This window comes from Polypterus senegalus, chromosome 6 (assembly GCF_016835505.1).
Source record: "Polypterus senegalus isolate Bchr_013 chromosome 6, ASM1683550v1, whole genome shotgun sequence".
Classification (NCBI taxonomy): domain Eukaryota; kingdom Metazoa; phylum Chordata; class Cladistia; order Polypteriformes; family Polypteridae; genus Polypterus; species Polypterus senegalus.
In genome coordinates, this window is record NC_053159.1 from 93,297,843 (window position 1) to 93,323,434 (window position 25,592).

Here is a 25,592-nt window from a genome sequence, read left to right on the forward strand (position 1 = left end):
GGCAAATCATTTGAGATGGAGTTTCAGTACCACTAACTATTGGAAAAGATCTTGTTTTCACCTGCTTAAGCTGCACACCCTAGCAGGGAACTGATCCAGAGAACAATGGCAAAGCAACACTGAAGTGACTGTTTAGCTAAAAGGTGAATGTTCACAAGTGGCCTTGTCAAATGTCTCAGAATCCCAAAGAATTTGTGGTAAAGTTTAAAAAACAGTACCTCAACCTTATTTCAGTTTTCAACTTAAAATTATCTTTTGATAAGTGTCACGATTCCATTGATAAATTAAGGAAAACTGACCAGACTGACCCTTTTTCAGGGCTTCCAGACTCATTATCCCAGGTGGCCATTGTATGCCCAATCGAGCATGTGCAGGATCAGCGTATGCCATGTGACTCCAGCACAACAGATGAAAATTCCCTAAGTTTCTCCCAGAAAACCACTACTCTGCACGAAAGCCACGTTGATCTTTGAGAGCTGGAAGTGTGCAGTTGCAACCAGTACAGAGACTGCTATCTGTACTAAAGTACCTCAAAGCAGACATAAAAGGGATCAAGGAGACCGCAAAGGCACTTCTTGAAACTGTCGAAAGGTATTTCCAGTGTCTGGAAATGGGATTACTACTGGGAGTTGACTCGGCTATACAGGTAAGCAGATACTGTATAGTACATAATAAAAGAACGCAGTGTGAAACCATCCCTGACAAAGCTGAGGGGAACCAAAATACACTCATTCCAACACAAATGCCATGTAAGTTAAAAAAAAAAAAAAAAAAATTCTCCACTTATGAGCTTTGCATCAAAGAAGCAGCTGTTCAGATGGCGTAAGCCTGGGTGGATAAGAAATATGGATGCAGTGTGAAGAGGTCCTAGATTTATTTGATGGGAACCGAGTAGTGCTTGCTCCAAAAATTAAAGGGGATCTCATTTAAAAACCTTGATATGCTTTAGCAAAGGCCACACCGATGGGAAAGGGTCCTTTTTTCTTGTCATAAATCCTGATCCCCCCCCATGAAGTCCATGAAGTCTATGTATGTCACTGACAATCCAAGTTTTCCCCTCTGCTTTAAAAGAAAATCAGTCCCACAGAAATACCAGGAGGTCAATGTTTCGAGTGCCTAGGGCAGGGGCACTATTGAAGGCAATGTCCATTGAAGCAGCCTGCCAGAAAACGGGCTAAGAACAAAATAGAAAGTGCTACAACCACAAATAAATCGAAGATGGCTTGACAGCCGACCACACTTGTTAACTGCTGTTCTTTGTCTCCTGACAGTGATCGCATGCTTAGGTGAATCTGCACTCCCAATCATGCTGGTTGCACTTACCCCACACAGGACTGGCGGTGGACCCGGCATGACTCAGCTGAGTTGGGGGGAGTATGTATGTGACACAGAGGACAGGCAGGCATCCCAACTGGACAACTGCATGATTTCTGTTTAAAATACAAGGTGCCAGGGGTAGACAATCAGAAGCCAGAGGCCAGGAGCAGTTCTGTCCCCCACACATTAGGTGACAGTGGTCCACTGGAGCTGTACCAGTTTGGATACCCACAGGAATCATGGGAACTGGAGTCCAGAAGTGCAACCTTGTTGGGATTCTTCGGTGCCACAAGGGGGTGCTGTTACAAGAGGACTACACTGGTTCCAAAACAAGCAGGAAGTATTATCCTCATATCATGCTGGGTCACCAGAAGTTGTTCTGGATCTAGTATAACCTACCTCTAGAAGTCAGGAGGCAGTGGTTAGCACTCAATAGAAGAGGAAAAACTTTGTTTGTATGGTTTTTGGGCTGTTTCTCTTTGTTTTGGAGCTTGTTGGATTAAAAAAAATCCATTATTTGAACCCTTGACTGTGTCAGACATTTTTGGGTTTGGGGCTCGGTGGTGCCCCCTACTGGTTATACCCAGTATTAATGCTAAGGAATGCCTTCGAGAGAGCTGTTCACACCACACATCTTAACAAATATGGCTGAGAAGAAGCTGTTATATAATGAAGAATAGTCCAAAGTTCCTCCTGAGCATTGTGCAGGTCTGATCCAAAGCCAAAGGAAGCAAGCTTGTGCTCTTAGCACACTACAGAGTTCAACCTGTGTTTATTACAAGTTGCTATTGTCATTCTATTATTATCCTACTGAAAGTATAATGAGACCTTTGTTAGCTTAAACTTTTAATATTTTCCGAACTGCATAACTGAAGTAATTTAACTTACTTAGATCAAAGTGGGATTTGAGAGAGTTACTGTGAAGACTAGTTTGTTTTACTGTGTCCAGCATAAGGTCTTCTGTTAAAATGAAATAAACATTTTATATAGATGTTGTATGCTGCACTAAAGATGAACTGGGGCTTAAGCTGTTTGGGCATATTATGTAGAAAAGTTGCTGGTGCATTTTGAAATCCAACAGGAAGAACTTGGTACTGCTAATTCCAGAGGAGCTGCAAAAATATTTTCCCTTGCTTGCTTCAATCAAGAGTATTTGTCAATACAGGTTTGTCATCATAGTTAGTAAATATCTATTACCAGCCCGCTTCATTTTATCTAAAGGTGATATTAAGAAAGTCAACTGAACTTCTGAAAGTCTTTACAAAACCACTTTGTATTATAATCCGTCATGATAAATACAAAAATTATAGACCACCACATTTAATACATTATCCTAAAGTTCTGATTGTTTTGCCTTGAAAATGAGCATGAAAAGGCCACTTTTTGACCATAATTCCAGTTGTGATGCAGATATTTTACAACATACAGTTCATAAGTCCCATATTCACAAGGTTAAAGTTTATAAGGTGACTAATATGTGACTTAAATTTTTTTCTGGCTGTATAATGACATATATATGCTGCACTTCTGGTTTAATTTTCAGAGCATAATGATTAAAGTTTTATTCTAATATCTTTGACTTTTTTTTTGCTGCTGCCAATAGTTTAGAGTTTATTTTTTTCCCTTTGTTTAGGAAATTATGCTTCATCCCTGTTTTAATGTTAGCACGATACTGAATCAGGGGTTTGAGAGCTGGAGTCATCTGGCATGAGCTGTATGTTGAGCTGAATGTTGTCCAAATATTGTGAATAACTTTATATTTTAAAAATTATCTAGCCAAAGGGGAGCATATAGAGTGAGAATAATAAAGGACCTAGTATAGATCCCTGAGGCACAGCAAGTGTGATATCATGTGTTTCTGTTGTATAGTCAACAAGACTTACAAAGATTATCCAACCTGATATGTATGTTTTAAACCAACTTAACGCACTACCTGAAAGTCTTACCTGCTATTAAAAGTTGCTAAAGAGAATATTGCGATCTGTGGTATCAAACACAGTGCTCAAGTCTAACTCAAGAACTGAAACATTATTTCCATCAGCATTAAGGCACAAAATATTAACTAATTTCACAAGAACAGTTTTTGTGTTGTAATTAGATCTAAAAGTTGACTTGTATCTATACAGAATAAAAGATATATTCAAGTAATGAAATACTTTTTTTAAATAGTACATTAAAGATAAGAAATCCATTTTGGATCATTTTTACAGCAGTTTTTACTACTGTGATTTTTAAGGAATTTGGAAAAATGGGAGAATCTGTTGAGCTGTAAACGATGTCACACACGCTGAAACGTCCTTGAAAATGCCTGTAGGTACGGAATCAAGAATGCAGGTGAGCAATTGAGAAATTATTCTATGAAATTCAAGTGTGCTTATTTTTCTAATGCAGTTCCGTTCATTGTGATGAATTGGGGGAGGTTCAACTAACTCTGTTCTAGAGGTCTGCATTATATTAGATAATATTTTTTTTCTTTAGAAATGTTTCTAAAACTCCCAAATCAATTACTGAAACTTTGTTCATCCACTCCATAGACAGTGTCGGCTTCAATGTATAGATGAGAACCGCAGTCTTGGATTACCTACCCTGTTGTTGAGAATTTTAAAGTAAGGCTTCTCAGCTCAAACGTCTTATTGTCTGGTCAACTGAGTTTTCAAAATGTCATAATGGACTGTTAATTTAGTTATTCCCCTTTTCTGCTCAGCTTTACGACAATCTCTTTTGAACTTACACATTTCTTGGCTGTGACTGTCAACCTAGCATTGAAACTGTACATCTGGCTGTCAATAGAATAAAGGGTTGTTCCCAACTAGTAATAACAGAAAATGTGTAAGCAGATGCTGCATCAGCATGCTGCTGCTTAACAATGTGCAGTTTTTCAGTTCTAGTTACAGATATTATGTCAAAGATTATGAAGTGAAGAGAAATATCAATGTCTAAGATCTGTAAGGCCTTTGGATATTAATAAACCTAATGTACTGTATGTCCACTCTTATGCTATGGCTTAGTAGCATGCCGACCCAGATCAAAGGATTGTACAAGGTTTATAAACTCTCCTGTTTTGAGGCATTGATTATCTCACTTGCTATTATGAACTTGTCATAGTTATTATGATAGTAAACCTGATGATTCACCGATAAACAATAGATGGTTAATATAATAGCAGATGTTACTTCTTAAATGATAAAAGCTAGATATTCAAAAGAGAGAGGTAAGGAGCACACACTGATACAGTGCATTACCGCACCCACCACACAACAAACCAACTCAGGATCCCAGATTAGGATCCGAGTGCAGCCATGCAATGGGTGATACCTCAGCACCACACTAGTTCAGATGAAGTGGAACAGTGTCAGGTTTTTTTATGGTGGCTGGAGTGCCAATTATGCCACCAATCCCCAAGTGTTTCCCTGCAGGTTGGAGGGCCTTCATGCTGGGATGGATGCAGATTAACGTCATACCCATATAATGTCTTGCTTTTGGTAATACTCTAATAATAATAACTAATTGTACTTAATAAAATGACCACAGTATGCATTTCTTCAGATCGACGCCCTACAGTTCCTTCATATTTTAGTATGTGCTGGTGACTATAGTTAAGTAGTCATGAATATGTTTACCATCTTGAAGTTTTCAAAGACAAAATGCTTTCATGTGGTCAGTTTGCTACTATGCCTTTTATTAGATTCTAAAAGCACATGGTCCACAGGCCTGTTTGTCTTAGTTGTGACTGTGAGACAAGAACTAATACCATAAAGTGGTTGCTAAGATGAAATTCACACACCTTTGTTCTGCAGTCACTGAAACAAGACGCATGTTCACTTATTTTTGTCTCAATATCAGGTTTGCTTCTCCAATATGTCCTGGATTAAATCCAGGGTTGCTCATGGATGTCTTTTACACAACAGCTGTAAAGGGTAAAATCCCTCTGATAGCTTGTGGCATTTCATTAAAAAAAAATAAATAAATAAAAGTGGTGGAGTCAACCTAATCTTTTCCATGGTCAACCAATAACAGTTAAAATGATGTTCAAGGTTGTTTCACTGTGTTCTGACATATTTAAACAATTTGTTCTCACGTCAACCATACATGTGCCATGTACCAAGCCACACTAGTCCACCCATTTCTTACCCCCAAGTTCAATTTAGTCCAGAAGGACAAATTCGGAAATAACAGAATTTTTTTTATTCTGCATTGCTTCTGAACTAATGTTGATCTAAGATTAGAGCAGGTACAGCTAAAGGAATCATGATGACATCGAAGAGTGTGTTTCTCTCTTTTTGGGCAACTGAGATACAGTCATATCATAAATCCTCATATCTCTGTTTATTATGCTTTCAAGTTTTTCTATGAAGCTATATTCACATTGATTTTGATGGCCTTAACAGAAACTCCTCATCTTGTGTAGTTCTTTTAAGTTTTTGCCCTGATATGTAGATGGTCACACCAGAATATATTTCTGTAATACATGCAGTATGTCACCTCAAAAGAAACAAGGGTCAGCCTGTGTTCAGAATCTACCATGTCCATTGCAGTGTGATTAGAAGCCAAAAACACAGCTTAGAAGCATGGAGTAACTGGCAAGAGACAGCCTTTTTTTTTTAGGACCCAGACCTTTTGCAAGGCACTGTCCAATAACCCAGGTCCTGCACACGTGTTCTTGGATGTGAAAAGAAACCAGAATAAAGAAAGAGCAGATATGTGAATGTGAGGACATACAGTAAATAGTCTAGAAAATTAACCTAGATACCTGAAGCTATGAGAGAACAGTGCTACCCACCATGTAGGAAAACTGATATTTTCTGCTTTTTTGGCAGATGGGTTTAGTGATGAGTGAAAAACTGCCCACTGAGAGGGGAAGCAAAACAGACTACTCCCAAGATCTACATTCCAGCCATTTTTCCACACAGAAGATGCATCTCATGTTATGGTCTACTTGGAACAATTAAAAACAAGAGAGAGCTACATGTATGCAAGAGTAGATACAAAAGAAAAATAGCTATAAAATTAAAATCAGTAGATGGTCACCTGAGAAGCTCAGTGGCCTTGTGTTTAACACCACTGATTCACAGCTTTACAACTATCGTTGAGATGCCATTCTTTGAAAGTAGATGCAGTGCTGGGGCAGCATATTGTTATTGCCTGTGCCTATCAAAAATATGACATGGACAAACAGACTGACATTGCAGGCACACTCTACTTTCCACTCATTTTGCATTACTTATTTCAGTACAAAGTCACTGGGGACCAGAGCCTACCCAGACAACAACATACACAACTAACTCTGAATGTCAGTATCCACTGATTCATGCTTTATCAAACCTGCTTGGTCCATGGCGAGGTCACAATGAGTCCTTAGTACCCAGTTTCAGTCAGATAAATGTATTTTATAGTACCCTTCCTATAACAAAGTAACCTTAAAGTTGCCAGATCACACTAATCACAATTTTCAGTCACAGACTTCACTTATAAAATCTTAGCAAGTCACAGGAAATCAATCCAAAACTCACCCTGACAAAATCTTAAATTGTAGGGATGGACACTGTGTACGTGAGACTTTACAACTAATGAGCTCTCTGCTGCAAGTACAATACATATAATGTGAAATAAAGCATGCAGGTGCTTTGGACGTCACAAACCGAACAGACGCTACTGGCTGTCAGAAAAAGGGCTGAGCTTGCAATACTTTGGAACTGTACTGGAAAGTCGTCAAACACATTCTAATTTGACATAGTCTGTAATTTCTAGTTGTGCAATCTGCCATCCACCGATTACAAGATCAGCAAGTGTTCTTATCATGTTTGAAATCCTTTCTGACTACAAGTCATGTAATGTGACATTGGCTTAACACATGCGCAGCCACCTCTTCTAAGTCATCCTGCTTAATTCAGCTGTACAATTGCTGCACCAAATACAAAGGCAGGGTACCAGTCACTCCTGCTATGACAACGTACCTGTGTGCAGTGGGGATGCCATAGAAAAAACTGGAGAAAATCCTACACAGACAAATAGTGGCTTGGCTGGGTTACAAACACGGGAATCTGCAACCACTTTACATCACCCTATATTCCAAACTTTCAGGCTTTATTTCTACATGGCGCCATGTCCTCTTCTCATTTATCCCATTGATATTTCTGATGAGTAATATGGGCCACAGCAAGCAGTGTTGTAGCCTCCTTACAGCTAACCACCTGCCTGGGATGTCTTGAAGCTTCTGAATTGGCCCAGTAGCAATTCATTTGTATTGGGAAGGACTGGAATACCATTCAGGGTTGGTTTCTGCTTTGCAGCACTCACTAATAAAACCTCCAGTCACTTATAACCCTGTATTATAAAAAGTAAGGAATGAAAATGTGACAATAGAACATTCCTGTATTCTTTCCCTCAGATACTTTGCTACATCTGGAGTCTGTGCTGAAAGGGGTGCAGCAGGACCCAAACCTTGCTTGGCACATAAAGGGCCCATGTTGAGCAGCAAATGCAGGAATTCCTTAAAGATCACATCAATACTTTCATTTGCTGGTAACCTATCCTTATCTGTCAGTCGCCTCATGTTGTTTGGCTCCTGGGCTTTAATATCGGCTTAGTCTCTCTTAGAGCATATATCATTAGACGATTGTTTGGGTCAAAGTGAAAAGCAAGAACCAATCATGGCAGGCCAGTAGTTTTTGCCTTTAGATGTAGGAGTAAAATCACATTTTGGGTCTTTTTACTGTATGGTCTCAATGTTCTTTTCCTATTTTTTCCAGCTACACTTTTACTGTCGGTTTAGCTTATGGTTAACTTGTTTGGATTCTGACCCAGAGCCCTGTCTTTTGACTGTGTCCTTGGTTGCTACTTATTTTTACTGATCAGCAGCAAACTCTTCTTATCATGTCTCTACACCCTGTTGTTGTCAGTATTAATGTGTCCATCTTTACATACTGCTGTTGGACATTATTGACAATTCAAGTTTGGCCGATTCCTCCTTATGATATGAATACCAAGCTGTGGTTGCCAAAGACAAGATGAAGGCAAGCCTAAACTCCACCACAATATCCATATTATCACTGGTTTAAATATGCCTCTTTGTTCCCTGTTCATATTAGCTATAAGAGAGGAGAAAAAAATCATAAAAATAGATTGCTATAAAGTTATAGGCCCTATGGAGCAGCCATTCGAAGTCTTGCTGTGTGCAGTGACTGTCTCGTCTTTGTGATAGTAGTGCAAGTGTCCTACCCTGGTCAATGATCTAAAATGAACATGGCCTAACTCTGTTTGCATGGTGCTGTGGCCTCCAAGGATAAAGTTTTCAGCTGAAACAAAGCCTGAGGACGTGTTTATGGGAACACTGCCCAATATCTATTACTGCCTAATCAATCTGTTGGGAAATTTAAAAAGGATAGGTCACATTTCTTTAGCATCATAATGTTTAATAAATAAAACAAAGGAGCATTAACGTAACATCAGCCTTGCATATCGATCAGTCGTATTATAAGGTAATGGACGCTTTTGTTCCCAGCCTTTTAACAATTTGACACAATTAGCATTGTTTCACTGATAAGTGACCTTCCAATGACATCATGTTGGTGAAATCACTCAGCCCAATGTTCCCAACAATAATAAACGTCTCTTTGCTATTCAGATTAATCAGGGTACATCATTTGGATTAATACAACTCGGTCATTTCTTTGCATAGAGATTCTCATAACCCTTGGGTGTTCCTCGTATCATATTTGTACCCTAATTATTGCTCCTTCATGTTAGTCTCCGAGACTGTTTTCACCGCCACAGTGACAAGAAAGCAGCACAATCATAAAGGAGGAGTTGCAGAGCAGTGCAGTGGACAGGCATCTCACCGAGTCATAGCTACTGCTTTACATTAATTGCTTGCAATTACTGACCCTTTCAAATGAAACAAATTGTGCACATGATGGAGGGATGGTAGATGTACAAAATTATGAGTAGAATGGATGCAGAATTGTTTCCTCTTCTTCCTAGTGGAAGACGAGACGTATGTCCTTAGTGCTTTTGGGGTTTCACCCTGCTTTCCTCCATTACTATCAAGGTGTGACCACTAGTACATGTGTTTTTTGGAGGTTTGGCATTGGGCTTCCTGAGACTATATCCATCCATTATCAAAGCTACTTAATACAGTCGGGTGCCACAGGGTCTACAGTCTGTCCTGGTATTATCAGGCACAAGATAGGAACAAACCCTGCACAGTACCCCAGCCAGTCTCAAGGCCCTCACATGCTTACACAGAACCAGCTTAAAGTTACCACACAGCCTCTTTGTTGTCTTTGGAATGTTTGAGGAAAACTCAGAGAAGGAGTGACTAGGCCTGGATTTGTACCTAGCCACTGTGCTACCTACCTTGAGGAAAATGGATGGGGGTTCTATGTTGGTAGAATTCATCTAGACATTTTCACCAACCCAAAGGGAGTCACCCTACATAGGTCAGTTATGTTTCACTGGTTAACTTACATAACCCAGTTGTATTCCACAATACCTTTGGGTCCCTTTTTGTTAGCTTCATTGGAAGATGGGTCTCCACTCTGTCTCTGCTGTTATTAAAACATTGTGATTTAACACCCCTTCGTTCCTTCAGATCTGACATCCCTTCTCCAGGGTCGCTATGAAGCATGTCCTCTTTATTTGACAATCCTCAGTGAATGGGTAGCACATCTTTACTTCTTCATGGAGGTTGAACTTGGGTTCAACATGGAGGTTGAACTTGGTTGAACTTTACCATTAGAAGCACTTAGTATTCCCAAAGAATGAGTGACTTTGACATTTCTCCAGGTTGGCACAAAGCTGAAGCTGTCTTCTTGACATTTCTTTCCATAACTCTGTAGTGCAAAACTCACTAGATGTTTGTGTCTCTTCAAAAAACTTGCACCTTGCCTCTGTACCGTTATCTTTAGAAAATGTGTTTTTATGGAATAAAAGTACCAATCAGAATAATTTTAACACAAATATCCATCCATTACTTTCAACACTACAGGACTTGCTGCCACAAAACTCAGTGCTATGGGGTTCAAATCTTCACCCTGAGTGTGTGCAATCTGTATATTCACTCAGTGTCCCTTAGGTTTTCTCTAGGGACTCTGACTTCATCCCGGTATGGTTGGCATCCCATGGAGGGTTTGTACTTCCTTTATTGAATGAGCTTTGGCTCAGGTTGAGAAATTAGAGGGGTTGCTAGGTGTCAAAAAACACCTAAAGACATAATGCTGGCAAAGCAATGGCAGACCAACATCCTGAAAACAAGTGACTGAACAGTCCACCCTCCACCAAAGGGCAAAGACGCAGTGCAATGTACGGACCACCAGTGCCAGACATATCAAGAAACTGGAGAAGTCCACCTTGAGATTGTGGCTGTAAATGCCATGCTTATCTGGAACATGACACGCCTCTGTGCCACTGGGTTTCCTTACGAAAAGCTGAATATAAAGTAAAATTGGTGACAGCAGCTTTTTACATCCTGATGTTCAGAAAGATGCCACAGTTCTGCTAACATCCTAGAGAGGGGCTCAAATTCAGCAGTCCATTCTTTTCCTTTGTTTCCTGTTACTTTCACAGTGGCATTAGTTTAGTACACAGCCCCTTGGAGTTGGCATTATTCTTTAGAATACAGAATGCTCAGAAGAGGTGCTTAGAGAGGAAGGTGTCATCATGGGTGAAGAATAACCGGCATCAACCACAATCCCTAAGGAGGCCATTAGCTTACAAACAAATCTCTAAAGGGGCAACTGATAAGGGACAGAGGTGTCAGACTGAGTGAGACAAAGAGGGAAGCATTGGGAAAGCTGGGCTTTACAAGATTCATTCATGTGACAGATACAATTGGACATTTGACTTTTGTTTTAAAATGCATTAACATAAAACTGAGAAGTTCATTTAGAGAGTCATTAATAAATATACTGCATAGAATAAGCCCCTCGGACCTATCTGCAGAATGTTAAATATGTGAAATTAGAGAGATAATGGTGCCCCATAAGAGGTTAGTTTTAGATCTTATCCTGGAAGCACAAGGTGCAACCATTTCTCGATGGGATTCCAGTCCATAAGGAGATAAATAGAGAAATCCCACATGAGCACTGGAAGACTGTCCAAAAGCCACAAAGGGTGAAGTGTCATTTGTGTCACCCTTCTGAAAGCAGAGGACTTCCTTTATTGTGAGTACCTCTATTGTGAAGAAGATGATTCTGCAAGGTGTCTTAATGGAGAAGACTGAGCTCAGTAACTTCCCTCCTAAAGGAGAGGAGCTTTTGATGAATCTTAGAGCTGGAGCAATAAGCTGTCTTACTTAAGGAATGTAAATTCAAAAGGCTGCTTCACAAGATCAGTCAATCAATATACAATTAATTCAGTAGACACTGAAGCTCAGAGGCTGAGGGCTTGAGATGATGCAGTATCTTCCCTGAAGAGGCTGAGCTAGCCCAGCATTCAAAGATATGACCTCAAAAAGCAGTCATGGCTAAACATCATGAGGGATTGAAAAAGGCTCTCCTACTGGTGCTAACTTTCAGACATTAAGGTAATTAAAGGTGCTGCTCTCAACTTCATGCACTGACAAAAGAGGCAGAAATGTACCTTTACCTGAGAATACTGAGTTTAACAAGTTACTGTGGCTTGTTTAATTTGGCAAATGTCTGTACTTGCTGAGGAGGGATCCTTGTCTCTTTTCGTTTTCTAAGGGCAGAAAGAAAAAGAAGCTGCCTTAGTGAAGGAAGTAGCACTTGGAAAGCTTCTTCAACTGTGAAGCCAGAATCTAACTAAGCATCATACCTGTTGAGGTGTAGTTCAGCTTGTCACTGTCACTAAGGTCTGATGCAGCAATTAAGGTATGTGACATAAACGCAACGCTGCAGAGCTGAGATTCATTAGACACTTAAAGCAGGATATGATCTGGTGATGGGGTAGTGACTCAATGTCAGAAATGTACATGTCTAAATATTACTGTTTACATGTACACTGCTTTGGGGTGTCCTTGGTGAGAGGAAGAGCGATTGATTTAATGCTCATGGATGGGATGATCTGATTGACTGATGAATTATGCTGGAAAATAAATGCAAGATCACAACATGGGTTAAGTATAGAAACAGTTCAGTACTGCATTCATTTTTGCTTTCTCTTGTTCAAAATGTCTTTTCTCAGATACACAGGCAGAATTTGGAGATAACACCAAGTCTCACTGCAGTTGCCCTGGGTTCCCTTGATTAATCAGTTGATTTTTTTTTTTTTCCTTTAGCTGGTTTAATTTGTTGAACTGATTGATATTACCTGTGGTTGAGTCCAATTGATTAACTTGTTGCATGTGGGCTCAAGTAACTATTTCTCCCAAAGGGTCATGGGAACCCACCAGATCATGTATTTTAAGTGGAAACCTCAACAATTTTTAAAAGGTTTCTGTATGAGACATTCGTATAAACACCTAAAAGAATTTGCCTAATGGACTGAATGGTCTCTCATTAGTGAAACTACAACTTCTGTTCTCATATTCTTAATTCCTTCAAGAGGTTGATCTTACTTGATTGAATGATGGATGTACTGCATGTGTTCATGTTCAGCTGATTGATTAAATGATGTTTTGTCTGAAGTTGACTTTGATTGATTGTTTTTCTGTCAGTATTTATGTTCAAGACCTTACCTGAAGCCTGCAGCATGTGTTTCTTGTGTATACTGAGTTCCACGCTCATAACCCCTTGACTGTGTAGGAGGGGGCCATTAGATACATACTGAGTAAAAATTATCCATCTATCCTTCCATTATCGATCCATCCATTTTCCAACCCGCTGAATCCAAACACAGGGTCACGGGGGTCTACTGGAGCCAATCCCAGCCAACACAGGGCACAAGGCAGGAACCAATCCTGGGCAGGGTGCCAACCCACCGCAGCTTCCATTATCCAACCCGCTATATCCTAACTACAGGGTCATGGGGGTCTGCTGGAGCCAATCCCAGGGTGCAAGGCAGGAAACAAACCCCAGGCAGGGCGCACGCACACACACACACACACACACCCACACACCAAACACACACTAGGGACAATTTAGGATCGCCAATGCACCTAACCTGCATGTCTTTGGACTGTGGGAGGAAACTGGAGTACCCGGAGGAAACCCACATGGGCACGGGGAGAACATGCAAACTCCACACAGGGAGGACCTTGGAAGCGAACCCGGGTCTCCTAACTGCAAGGCAGCAGCGCTACCCACTGCACCACTGTGCCGCCCAGTAAAAATGATAATTAGTGATATTTAAATATGTTGTACTACATTTAAACTTTAAGCATATGCAGTCACCTAAAGGATTATTAGGAACACCATACCAATACGGTGTTTGACCCCCTTTCGCCTTCAGAACTGCCTTAATTCCATGTGGCATTGATTCAACAAGGTGCTGAAAGCATTCTTTAGAAATGTTGGCCCATATTGATAGGATAGCATCTTGCAGTTGATGGAGATTTGTGGGATGCACATCCAGGGCACGAAGCTCCCGTTCCACCACATCCCAAAGATGCTCTATTGGGTTGAGATCTGGTGACTGTGGGGGCCATTTTAGTACAGTGAACTCATTGTCATGTTCAAGAAACCAATTTGAAATGATTCGAGCTTTGTGACTTGATGCATTATCCTGCTGGAAGTAGCCATCAGAGGATGGGTACATGGTGGTCATGAAGGGATGGACATGGTCAGAAACAATGCTCAGGTAGCCCGTGGCATTTAAACGATGCCCAATTGGCACTAAGGGGCCTAAAGTGTGCCAAGAAAACATCCCCAACACCATTACACCACCACCACCAGCCTGCACAGTGGCAACAAGGCATGATGGATCCATGTTCTCATTCTGTTTACACCAAATTCTGACTCTACCATTTGAATGTCTCAACAGAAATCGAGACTCATCAGACCAGACAACATTTTTCCAGTCTTCAACTGTCCAATTTTGGTGAGCTCGTGCAAATCGTAGCCTCTTTTTCCTATTTGTATTGGAGATGAGTGGTACCCGGTGGGGTCTGCTGTTGTAGCCCATCCGTCTCAATGTTGTGCGTGTTGTGGCTTCACAAATGCTTTGCTGCATACCTCGGTTGTAACGAGTGGTTATTTCAGTCAAAGTTGCTCTTCTATCAGCTTGAATCAGTCTGCCCATTCTCCTCTGACCTCTAGCATCAACAAGGCATTTTCGCCCACAGGACTGCCGCATACTGGATGTTTTTCCCTTTTCACACCATTCTTTGTAAACCCTAGAAATGGTTGTGCGTTAAAATCCCAGTAACTGAGCAGATTGTGAAATACTCAGACCGGCCCGTCTGGCACCAACAACCATGCCACGCTCAAAATTGCTTAAATCACCTTTCTTTCCCATTCTGACATTCAGTTTGGAGTTCAGGAGATTGTCTTGACCAGGACCACACCCCTAAATGCATTGAAGCAACTGCCATGTGATTGGTTGATTAGATAATTGCATTAATGAGAAATTGAACAGGTGTTCCTAATAATCCTTTAGGTGAGTGTATATACAGTATATGATAAGACTCTAGTTCTGTGAATATCATTTTAATTGAGAATGGTTTTGATAACCGTCTTGAAACTAGTCCTGTTTTTGTTCAATTTAGAGCTGTTCAGTTGTGATAGTCAATTTTGTAAACTTGTTAACATTTTTAAAGCACTCCCCAGACTGCCTTTTTACTTGATCAAGATGACCTCTAACCTCATTTGTAAGTCGCTTTGGATAAAAGCTCCTGATATATATAGTTCTCAAACCCAGCTCACCTGACCCAGTTCAGGGTCTTGGTGCACCTAGAGCCTATCCTATCAGCAGTAAACAGTGCTGGACAAGTCACTCCATCGCTGTTCCACTCATACAAAAGCCATATGCCTAACCAGGGTATTATTTGAGATGAAGGAGGAAACCAGAGTGTTCAGAGGGAAGCTCGGGTACACACAGAGAGAGCACGCAAAATCCAACAATCAGTCACAAGATACAAATCCAGAATTCTGATTCCGTGGGGCGCGACCTTGCCGCCTATATATACGTTAATATACTTTTTCAAAACTGTATTTATAATTTCTAATTAACGGAACAAGCTATCTGCGTATTTTAAAAGGTGTAACACCTGTTATGTTAACCGTTACGCAGAAGGGGGCGCTGGGGGGTGCTGTTGTCCCATCACGATCTTTTCCACAAGCCCGAGCCTCATCGTCCAGTCCGTTCGTTTCGTATTGGTCTAACCAGACTCGGTGCCATGTGTTCGCTGGGTAGCACGCGTTCTGCACCTTTCGTTGGAAATCGATTACACGCAACGATGCACTTCGTGGAGCCGGCAAAGTCTAACTGGTGCGAAGTTTAAATGGATAAAGGCGGAGTGACGAGACATGCCTTGAAGGCATACTTTTTAATCAGTTGCTCCTCTTTAGTAAACAGGTATTTGAAATCGACACGTTCCGAATATAGACCATAGAAGTAGACTTTACAGTAATTTACATAGAGAAAATATTTAAGAAATTCCCATCCTGTGAAAACTGCTAATCCTGTTTGTTGGGGGTTGATGGTATGTGAACTCTGTGTACTGTGCTGTCACCTTCCTAAACAGTGGGGACAAAAGGGTCATTTTAGGGGAGAGGCTGGTGGCTGCTAGTATTAGGGGGTCGAGCTGAACAGTTGAGACGGACCGGTGATTAACTGTGCAGACGATAGTCCACCTTCAGAGCCGTATTTCACTTGAGTGTTCTGTCCATGACAGCGAGACTGCACGACCTGGCCGTGATCAGATTAGCGGAGAGGTCGCTCTGTGGTGCATAGAACTCGGGTGGAAGTCTAAATGTGTCCCAGTCGGAGGGATTCACTCTTGAGGAAAAACACGCGCACCCCTCTCTGTCTAAATGAAAGGTAGTCGCCGCTGCAGCATCGCAGACCAGCTCCTCTGATTTGCCGTCGCTTCCGCTGCTTCTGCATTCACGTCGTGCTTTGCCAAAGTGTTAGCACCGTGGATGCGTACAATATAACACGCATGTCCGACACGTTGCCGTTTTGAAGAAACGCCCGGGTTTCCCAGTGCGTTATTACTGCATACTTGGATTACTTGCTTTGGACGGGTGCACGGCAATGCCTACTACTGTTTTTTCACAGGTACTGGACACTGGACAGGTGCAGCGCAGGGGAAAGGGTAGCTCTTGAGTAGTGGTGTTTTTCTGGTCGTTTTTCATCTGATGTCTGTATTGATGAGGTTAATAAAGCCATGTCATGGTGACAGGCGCCGCGCGAGCTCCACACCTTCAATTATCACTCCAAGAAAGCAGCGCTGCCATGAATCGCAAGCGTGCGCTAAAAGTGTTGTATTTAGCGCAGGTGGATCCCACGCGATCTGAGAGATCTCGCCAAGTTGCTAAGACCGTCTTTCTCGCATCATCTGTGACACAGAGACTGAGCTAGACTGGCACGCTTTGCGACCTAAACGCAAACCGGGGAGATGAGTAATAAATGTGAGGTGTCTGCCCCCGTGTGACCCGGTGCGGGGAGAGGGAGGGACAGAAAGGCAGGGCTGGCAGGGTGCGGTCTCCAGTGGCTCCCGATCCCGGATCTCATCAATTTCCATATCTGCCCTGAGCCGTGCGCCACAGGGACGCATTCAGAGCTGACCAGAGCGCAAACCACTGCTACGCACTTTGTAACCGCTGCCCAGAGGCACAGAGTGGGCTGTCTGTGGCCGATCAGAGCTAGAAGCCGTCTTTGAACCTATGTGCCAAAACAAACGGACTTTCCTATTTATTGATAGCTCCGTGAGCCGGCTGCAGAGCGAGTCTGAGAGCAGACACAGCGCGCCACCTGCTCCGAACTTACGGCTCCCGGGACGCGGGCCGCTGTGCGCTTTGGGTATGGCGAAACTAGGGGAGCCGGCGGGCACACTGTGAGGGTCTTCTCCTCCCCCTGCCCGGACCCCGCGGGGGAGCGAAGGATACAAGAGGGGCAATTGGATAGGCTCGGAAAGCCAGCACCGCAGCGTGGAATGAGGCTGTCCGTGCTGCTGCTGCTCTTCAGCGGCTGCGCCCTGATCCTCACCCCGGCCACCGACGGCTGCGGGCCGGGCAGAGGATACGGCAGGGGACGGCGCCCCAGGAAGCTCAGCCCACTCGCCTACAAGCAGTTCAGCCCTAACGTGGCAGAGAAGACGCTGGGGGCTAGCGGTCGCTTTGAGGGCAAGATCACGCGGAGTTCGGAGCGCTTCAAAGAGCTCATCCCCAACTACAATCCGGACATCATATTCAAGGACGAGGAGAAGACAGGCGCGGACCGGCTTATGACCCAGGTATGGAGGACTGCCTTGAGCACAGTTGCGCGTGCTGCCCGCGCGGCGCCCTTTGCCCACATTCTGCAAACTCTGTGCACTCAGTTTTATTGACCCGCTAGGCTGCAGGAGAGATCGATGTGTGCTTCGCTGCGCCTCCCGGAGTGATTGAGTGAGTGAGTGACTGTGTGTGTGTGTGTGTGTGTGCGCGTGCCGATCTCCGAGCTTGACCGAACGCCGCCGGGCTTGGTCTGCTGGTATCGTTTCGGCTAACCCCACCGCACTCCTCTCAAAGCTTGTCCGCGCTGACAAGACTTCCCTGCTCGGGATGGCAACAGGGTCATGCTCTACCTTTTACTGGCTGGGTGGGCTTCACACATTTGGAGTGCCAGCCGCTCGTGCTTCCGCGTGCACTCGTTAAGACTTCCAGATTTTCAAAAAATAATGACTGACTTGAAGTTTTCGCTTACTCAACGTCCAGTACTGTACACAATAAGGTGCCAGTCGCTGAGTGTTGAGATCTACAGATGTGAAATTGAAAATCGCCACAAGCATCCCGAGGATGCAGGATCTTAGTCCGATTTTTATTCTTGCAGACATTTTTCCGCCTGGCACAGGAGGGCTTTATGCCATCTAGTAAGAATAATTTGCCCATATTTTTTTCTGTAGGCTTTGTTGCCTTTTAGACTTTTATGGGTGTGTCTTTAAATGTGATTATGTAGAATGGACGTTTTTATTTATTAGCGGTTCGATTGTTTAAACGTGCGCGTTATTGTTTCGATATATGCTTTTGTATCATCTGTACCCTTCTGCCACCCTTATCCAAAGTGAGGCACACTGCAGATTCGAATGGATGTTCATCACGCACGTTTTTTTGCACCTCATGTTGTTGCGTGTCGGTTTATGTGAGGTACGAAGTGAAGGCTCACGAGTTTCATTCTTCAGTAAGCTCAGACAATTCCGAGATTTTCCTCTGTCACCGGCCTCATTAGTGCCACTCCCGATGCCAGTTTGCACGACTCCTTTCACATTTCAGTTGTTCATTTCTGTATAGCACCTTGCATTGTTTGTAATATTATAAATCACTGGAGACTGGGCAGGTCCCTTAAGGTTTGTTGGTAAAGGCTCCAGTAGCAGGGAACAGCATACCTCACAGGTTTTGTGGTGCGCATTTTATTTACAAGCAGATTTCCTCTTTTCTTAAAAAGGGACCCCAAGGGGACAGTGGTCACACAGGCAATTAGGAATGCTAAGTAAACAGGTGCATCCAAAATGGCATGCCTACCGTTACCTGCAGTGCCACTAATCACTTTATTCATTTTATTTTTCTTTGTATGGCAGACGTTACATTTAAGCTTAAAATACAACATTCATTTAAATGAAGTTGTCAGTTTTTATTTTTGTTCTCCTATACCCAAGAACACATAGTTAACCACCTGCATCATGTAGTCATCCCTTCTCATGCTGACAAAAGGGCACCGATTAATTTTTTTTTTTATTTTGGTAAGCCTCGATTTTAAGTTCCTGCTTGGGCTTCCCGTCTGACAGTTACTTTAGTGGATACTCGCTGCATACATGTCCTTCTTCAGCTGCCAGGCTTTGTGCTGAAAAATAAAAAACAAACAAAATTAAAATCTCAAATTGGTTATTGCTCTCTTCCACCACAGCCAGAAAGGGCAAAATCAGCCAAACAAATTTGCAAAGAACCAAATGTTAGTCCAAAGAAACCCTGTTAAAGTGGAGTGGCATCGGCTTGCTTCAGTTTCCCACTTGTAGGAGTTAGCAGGCCGCAGGTCAGACTGTGACTACCTGTGTCTAAATTGTCATTAATACCAACAGTATCCGTAATGTCTTCATACCGTTTCAAATGTAAAAATATTGTGTTATACATGACTGGCATATCTGTCAGGCTGCTCAGCCTCAGCCCGCTGCCCTTCTCCACGGCACACCTTACAGCCCTCAGAATAAAGAAATGGCAATGCAACCACAGCAACTCCAAAAAGTAAACCGGGTCCTAGTCAGTCATTCTAGGTTGAATGGTAAAGCACAACCTGCCATCCCAATCATGACATTTCTGTGAAATCATTCATTTTGTAAAAACAATACTACTTAAAGCAGGTGTCAGAAGAATGGTAGCAGACACTAACCCTATTTGGTCATTAGATGGTGTTTGGTAAAAAGTTAGCCTGGCAAACCTTTCTTTGCCAAGTGCTTCTGCTGCTTTCTTCTGTTGAAGTTTTTTTTTTTTTTTTTGCTTTTGTGTGAAAAATCTCTTAGTGAGTCTCATAGTAAAAGGATCTGATGCATGCCATGGTTCTAACATTCACAGTCTCTCAGAAATGATCACAAAACGCCTCACTTGTGGTTTTAGTCTTCTTCGTGAGAGTTTTGTTTGAATCTGCTGTGGATTTCCTTTCCTGTGTCGTGGACTATTGTGTTTAGAGGCTGGGACTGCAGAGATGCACCTTAGGAGATGGCATGGTCTATCACACAAACCTGAGTGTATATCGGAAGGGTTGTATGCGGATGTAATGTCTGATTTGCTGAAGATGAAGATGAACCAGAATGTATGTTACTTGTGGAAACATGAAAGACACTTAATTCTAACAACATGTGCATCAGGCCCTGCGCAAGGAGGTAATTTTCCCTGAGCTAAACTTCTCTGAGCTTCCCCGCCCTTGCTGTCAGGTTTACTGTTACTTGGTGGATTTTTGTAATGTAATGTTTGTCACCCCTCACCTCCCCCCTACTATTTCTTAGCCCCCCTTACCATTTTGGGGTGGAGCTGTTGTGCATGTATATTTTTTGAGGAAATAACATAAAGCCACCACATATGACAGAGACCTTAGTTTTAGCTCAGACCGACTCTTTCTTGATTGGGTGGTTAGTGGTGCTGCCTCATAGACAGGGCTGTGGCGTCAGAGTCAAGGAGTCGGAGACAATTTTGGGTACCTGGAGTTGGCAAAAATGTACCGACTCCTAATAAATTTAATTTGTAATGAAAAAAAAAATACAGAAAGTTCAAATGTCCCATTTCGCAAACAATAGTCATAATTAAGTACTTCACTGATGTAAGAATAAAGCCCAGTGCATAGTTGTGTTACTAGTAGTGTGAAGTTCAGCTGAGCTATTCTACAACTTGATATTCACCTATTGTAATCTGGATTATGGTACATTACAAAAAGTGTTTTAAATTTATTTCAGATATAATGTGTTTTACAAGTTCATTAGAGTGTAAAGAAGTGTAATGATGTAGGTGGAGGTATGTGCTATGGCCTGATGTGTGTTCAGGGGTTCTTGTCTTTTGTTTAAACTGTAATACGGTAGAGAGTCAGCTTCCTAGCCAATAATTCTGTGGTTAAATGACGTGTATGTTGCCTTCCTTCAAACAACATGGAAATACATCAGCCTATTAAATACAGAGGAGTCGGAGTCGAAGTCGAAGGATTTATCTACTGACTCCACAGTCCTGCTCATAGATACACCATTCTTGGTTTGAATCTCATGCCCAGTCGTTGTCTTTGTGACGTTTGCATATTCTTCTCATGCCCGCCAGGGTGCTCATTTCCTATCTCACATCTCAAAGGTGATTACTTCTCAGTTTTCCTCGTGTGTGTGTGTGTGTGAGTGTGCCCTGCTGTAGACTGGCTTCCTGTTGAACGTTGGTTCCTGACCTGTGCAGAGATTAACTGTGTCCTCTCTTCTTCTTTTCTTCTTTTTCGTGCCCTCCCACGACTCTGAATTGCATCGAGCAGATTTTGGAATATGTTGTTGTTTTTGAAATTTTCAATAACTATATCAAACTCACTTAAATAAGTTTTGGGTCGTTGGAAGCAGGAGACCATTGCGGAAGTATTAGAGACCAGGTATGGAGAGGCCATCGTAGGGCCAACTCATACACACACCACACTGGGCCAATTTAGAATTGGCAATTAATCTAATGTGAGTAAGGGGGTGTAGGAGAAAAAAACGGAAGACCCAGAAGAAAAGCCATGCAGACACTGGGAGAACATGCAAACACCATGTGGAAAACAAGCAGGCCGCTAGTGCCAGCTAAAAAACAAGTTTCATGTGGCAGCATAATAACAGTATGGTGTCAGCTATAATTAAAGAAGTGCTTTGCTGTTATTTTCCTATGCTTTTAAAGATATGCAGTAGAGACAACTGTTTATGTAGCCTAGTGAAAAAGCCCAGAATTACTGTTCGCAAAAACCCATGAGCCAAAAAAATGCAACTTGTTACGTAGCAGTATGAGTGAAAATGGCAACTTAGCAGCCATCATCTAGATCAACTTGAGATCATTTTTAGAAAAGCACGAGGAGAGTAGGAATTGATAAGCCCTGCTTCAGTCTAAGCACTTTCGTATGTCCTTATTTCTACATTTAATAGATGAAATTGAAGAGTAATACCCAACAATCTCACATATAAAGATATTTGTCAGTTTATGTTGTTAATTCACCTTTCAAGTTAAAGATTTTCAAAGCAAATCTTCCATTGTTTGTCGCAATAGAAATGAAAGGAAACGCACTACTCTGCTGTTTTCCAGCAATGAGTATTAAAAAATACATACACTTGCTCAAACTGTATTAAACACCAATCATTTTTTCACTTTCTGCAAAAATATCCTAGAATGTATAAATATTTAAAGTACAACACTGGTAAAACACATAAACCTTTTCATTTCCCAGCGCAGTGAATTGGCTATCAGAGAGTTTGTCACTGGTGCTGGTGATGTTGCCCTCGCTGCTACGTGGCAGTGCAGAAGTAACCTGGCTGAACTGGGAACAAAGAAAAGTCGCTTGGAGGCTTTTCTCAGAGGTTTATCATGTTGTTGCTGACTGCTTGCTTAAAGATTAACTTGTTGTATCATCATACCAACAGTTGAAAACTTGAGTTTCTGCGACAAAACAGTTTATATCACCTAATATGGAGATCATTTATTTATTTTGCAGGTTATGTTTAGGCTTTTGATTGTTTTCTAGGTGAGAGTCATGGGCTTTACTGCTCATCCTTGAATTAAAATGAGAACAAACAAATGTTGCTCATTGCATTATTTGATCCTCAGATATAAATAAAAGAATTCTATTGAGGTTCATTCTGTTCAAATCCATCCATCCATTATCCAGCCCGCTATATCCTAACTACAGGGTCACGGGGGCCTGCTGGAGCCAATCCCAGCCAACACAGGGCGCAAGGCAGGAAACAAACCCTTGGCAGGGCACCAACCCACCGCAGTCTGTTCAAATCCTTCCACCTCAAACCTTCAAATATAACAGAGAAGCACTTGCGGAGGCTTATGGCACAGATGTCCTAGTCTCTGTCTTCTGTTCTTGTGATTATTTCACAAAGCTAGGAGTTGGCTCATGGCTTTATCTCAGTCTCTTATCTCATTTTACTTAACTAACATAACCACGGTGAAGGATATCTTATTTAGGGTGGCTGTTTCATCTCATTTCTTCAGATTAAGTTAAGAACTTATAGTACATGAAGACCTGTATTGTTTAGATGATGGCCCTTCCATCAAGTTCTCTTATTGTGAGGACCACAAAAAGGTAGAGATTACATGTGAGAAGCCTCCACTCTAAACTTCACCCATCTGAAGACCATGTCACATTTCACAACTTTTTATAGTGATTTTCAGTTGATCTTAGCAAGTCGAGGGCGGTCGTGACGTGCTTCCAGGACTGCCAACTGTGTGGTCTGACATACCCAACAACTCAGCTCAGTCAGTCTGTGATTCTCCTTCACGAAATCTGTTTCATTTTGTCTTGAAGTCTTTAGGGGTGGGCTTGCATGCGTGTGAGTGCTCAGCCAGAAGTACAGTGCTTATAATATCGCTAGAAGGATTAAGGAGCACAGGTGTGTTGGACCTGACAAACTACAGAGAGACTTGTCTGTCTGATGTCATGTGTTTTATGTACCCTGACCGAATAAGTCAAAATTGCAGCTGAGCTCACTGTACCTGGAAAGCATTCACACAGCATGGCCTCTGACAGGCAGCATGTTATTGGCTGTTAGAAAAACAAAAAAGAATAACTTGTGATGTTTGTGAATTCTGAAACTGTGCTGGAAAAGTTATCACAGAGTCATGTAATTTGCCATCCCCTGCGATATCTAGTCGTGTGATCTGACCTCCTCAGGTGACGTCCGTCATCTTCAACCTGAAGTGGTATAACTTTAGAGACGTCTGACAGGTTCTGAATTTCTTGGTTAATAAGGCTGGAAGATGATATTGGAGCCCACCTTAGTCAGATGATTGTCTCAGACTCCTATCATGGAAGAAGATTCTTGGCACTTGATCACTGCAGTTATCTGTCGACCCATTAATTAAATCCACGTAACCACATTTTGAACTTGTTCAGAATCGGTGCCTTCCCTAGCAGCCCTGGCAAAGACATGAAGCAACCCTGGAGCAGGGTGCCAGTTAATCATAAGGCACACTCGGGCACACACCCACTGTCACTCATGCAGGGCTAAGTTAGAATCAATACCCGGGAGAAAAGTCCAAGCCGACGGAGGGACAGTGACGGGATCAGACAGTAACATCTACCAGTCAAGTAGCAGTGAAACTGTACGGAAATCTGATGAGGGCTGGTCTAAAAGAATGTCCCATTCTGGAAATGATGTGTGTCAGAAGACTGTGTTTTATTGGATATTTTAATGAGATTTGTAAGCCACCTTGAATTCAAGCCACTTCAGGACGTTAGCAACTTTGCATGTTTTGTTAATGTTTCTTCTCACCCTGATGGTTTTTAGCTCCGTCAGCAATGGGAATTTGTTCTCTACTGAGATCATCTTGGGCCTCTCCTTCTAAAGGACAATGTTTTAAAAATCCCTTGTGCTATACAATGAATGATCAAGCTTTATTTATTTCATGCCCACAAAGGGCTTCCACACCATCTGTACTCGAAATATAACATATACAATTTGGTGTTCTGTAATCCGGCAGCACATTAGTACTGCGGACAAACTGAATATTTTGTTGCACATGTATTCCTGTTACCCCAAGGCTTGCTTTTTGGTGAAATTGTTTCTCTTTGGAGGCGTGCAAATGCTGTCTCTGTGGTGAAGCGGTGTTTTTCAGTAGCAGGTGCTTCTTTGCTTCTTTCTTTGTGCATCGTCTTTAATGGCGGTATCACTGTGCAGAATTTAGGGTCACTGGTTAGGACTTGTAGACTTCACTGCCATGTGCACGAATTCTCACGCCAGCAAGTCATAAAAAATAACAGTCACACTTTATTTCAGGAGACTCCTTTGGCTGTTCACTAACGTATTAACACCACTGGATTTTATTTTTTATTTTGCTTTAGTTAATGGTTACTTAATCTATATTAACTAAGCTATAAAGAATGAAAAGCAGCTCAGCTATTAACTGCTTGATTTTTCACTTGAATTACTGCAATCTGAAAAGGTTGTGTACCTTCCTTCATTCCCAGGATGCCAGCGGGAATGACACTGGGATCCAGCCAGTTAATTAGCCCACTCCTTTATGTGAGGGGGCACAGGGGCGGAAAGGAACATCTCCTTTTTACTGAGGCCAGTCGCACTGAGACGGTCTAGGGTCTCTCTGGTGTCTTAGATTTAACCCTTTAACCCCCAAATCTTTAAACTAGCTATTTTTCTTTTCTCTACTTGCTATGTTTTGCTCTTATACGCACAGAGCAGTAATGAAGATATATTCTGTGTTGTTCAAGATACTAGCCCAGATATTCTGAACATTTACAATCCACATACAGAGTCACTATTAGAAAAAGGAAAATATTACCCAGTGAACAAGTGTCACGCCTTGACTCGATTCTGGCCTCCTGTTGTGCCGCCAACACAAGCTCCTCCACAGCTGTAATGTTTGAACATTAAGAAGGTTATGAAAATAGATGGATGTAATAACAATAATATTAAGAAGAATGTGCTGTACAATAACCCAGGCTCTGTTCCTGCCTTCCATCCAGAACAGGCCGCGGCCCTCCATGGCCTTGATTGATTTAAATGTTTTGAACATGGA

The 25,592-nt window shown here is 42.1% G+C and overlaps 1 protein-coding gene across 1 annotated transcript in view; it reads left to right on the forward strand.

Moving 5' to 3' along the window:
• Window positions 1-16,924: 16,924 nt before the first annotated feature.
• Window positions 16,925-25,592, forward strand: part of ihha (Indian hedgehog signaling molecule a) — a 67,757-nt gene continuing 59,089 nt past the window's right edge. The window contains exon 1 of the mRNA XM_039756511.1: window positions 16,925-17,611. Coding sequence (XP_039612445.1) covers window positions 17,312-17,611 — 300 coding nt within the window. The 5' untranslated portion in view covers window positions 16,925-17,311. The remainder of the gene's footprint in view (window positions 17,612-25,592) is intronic.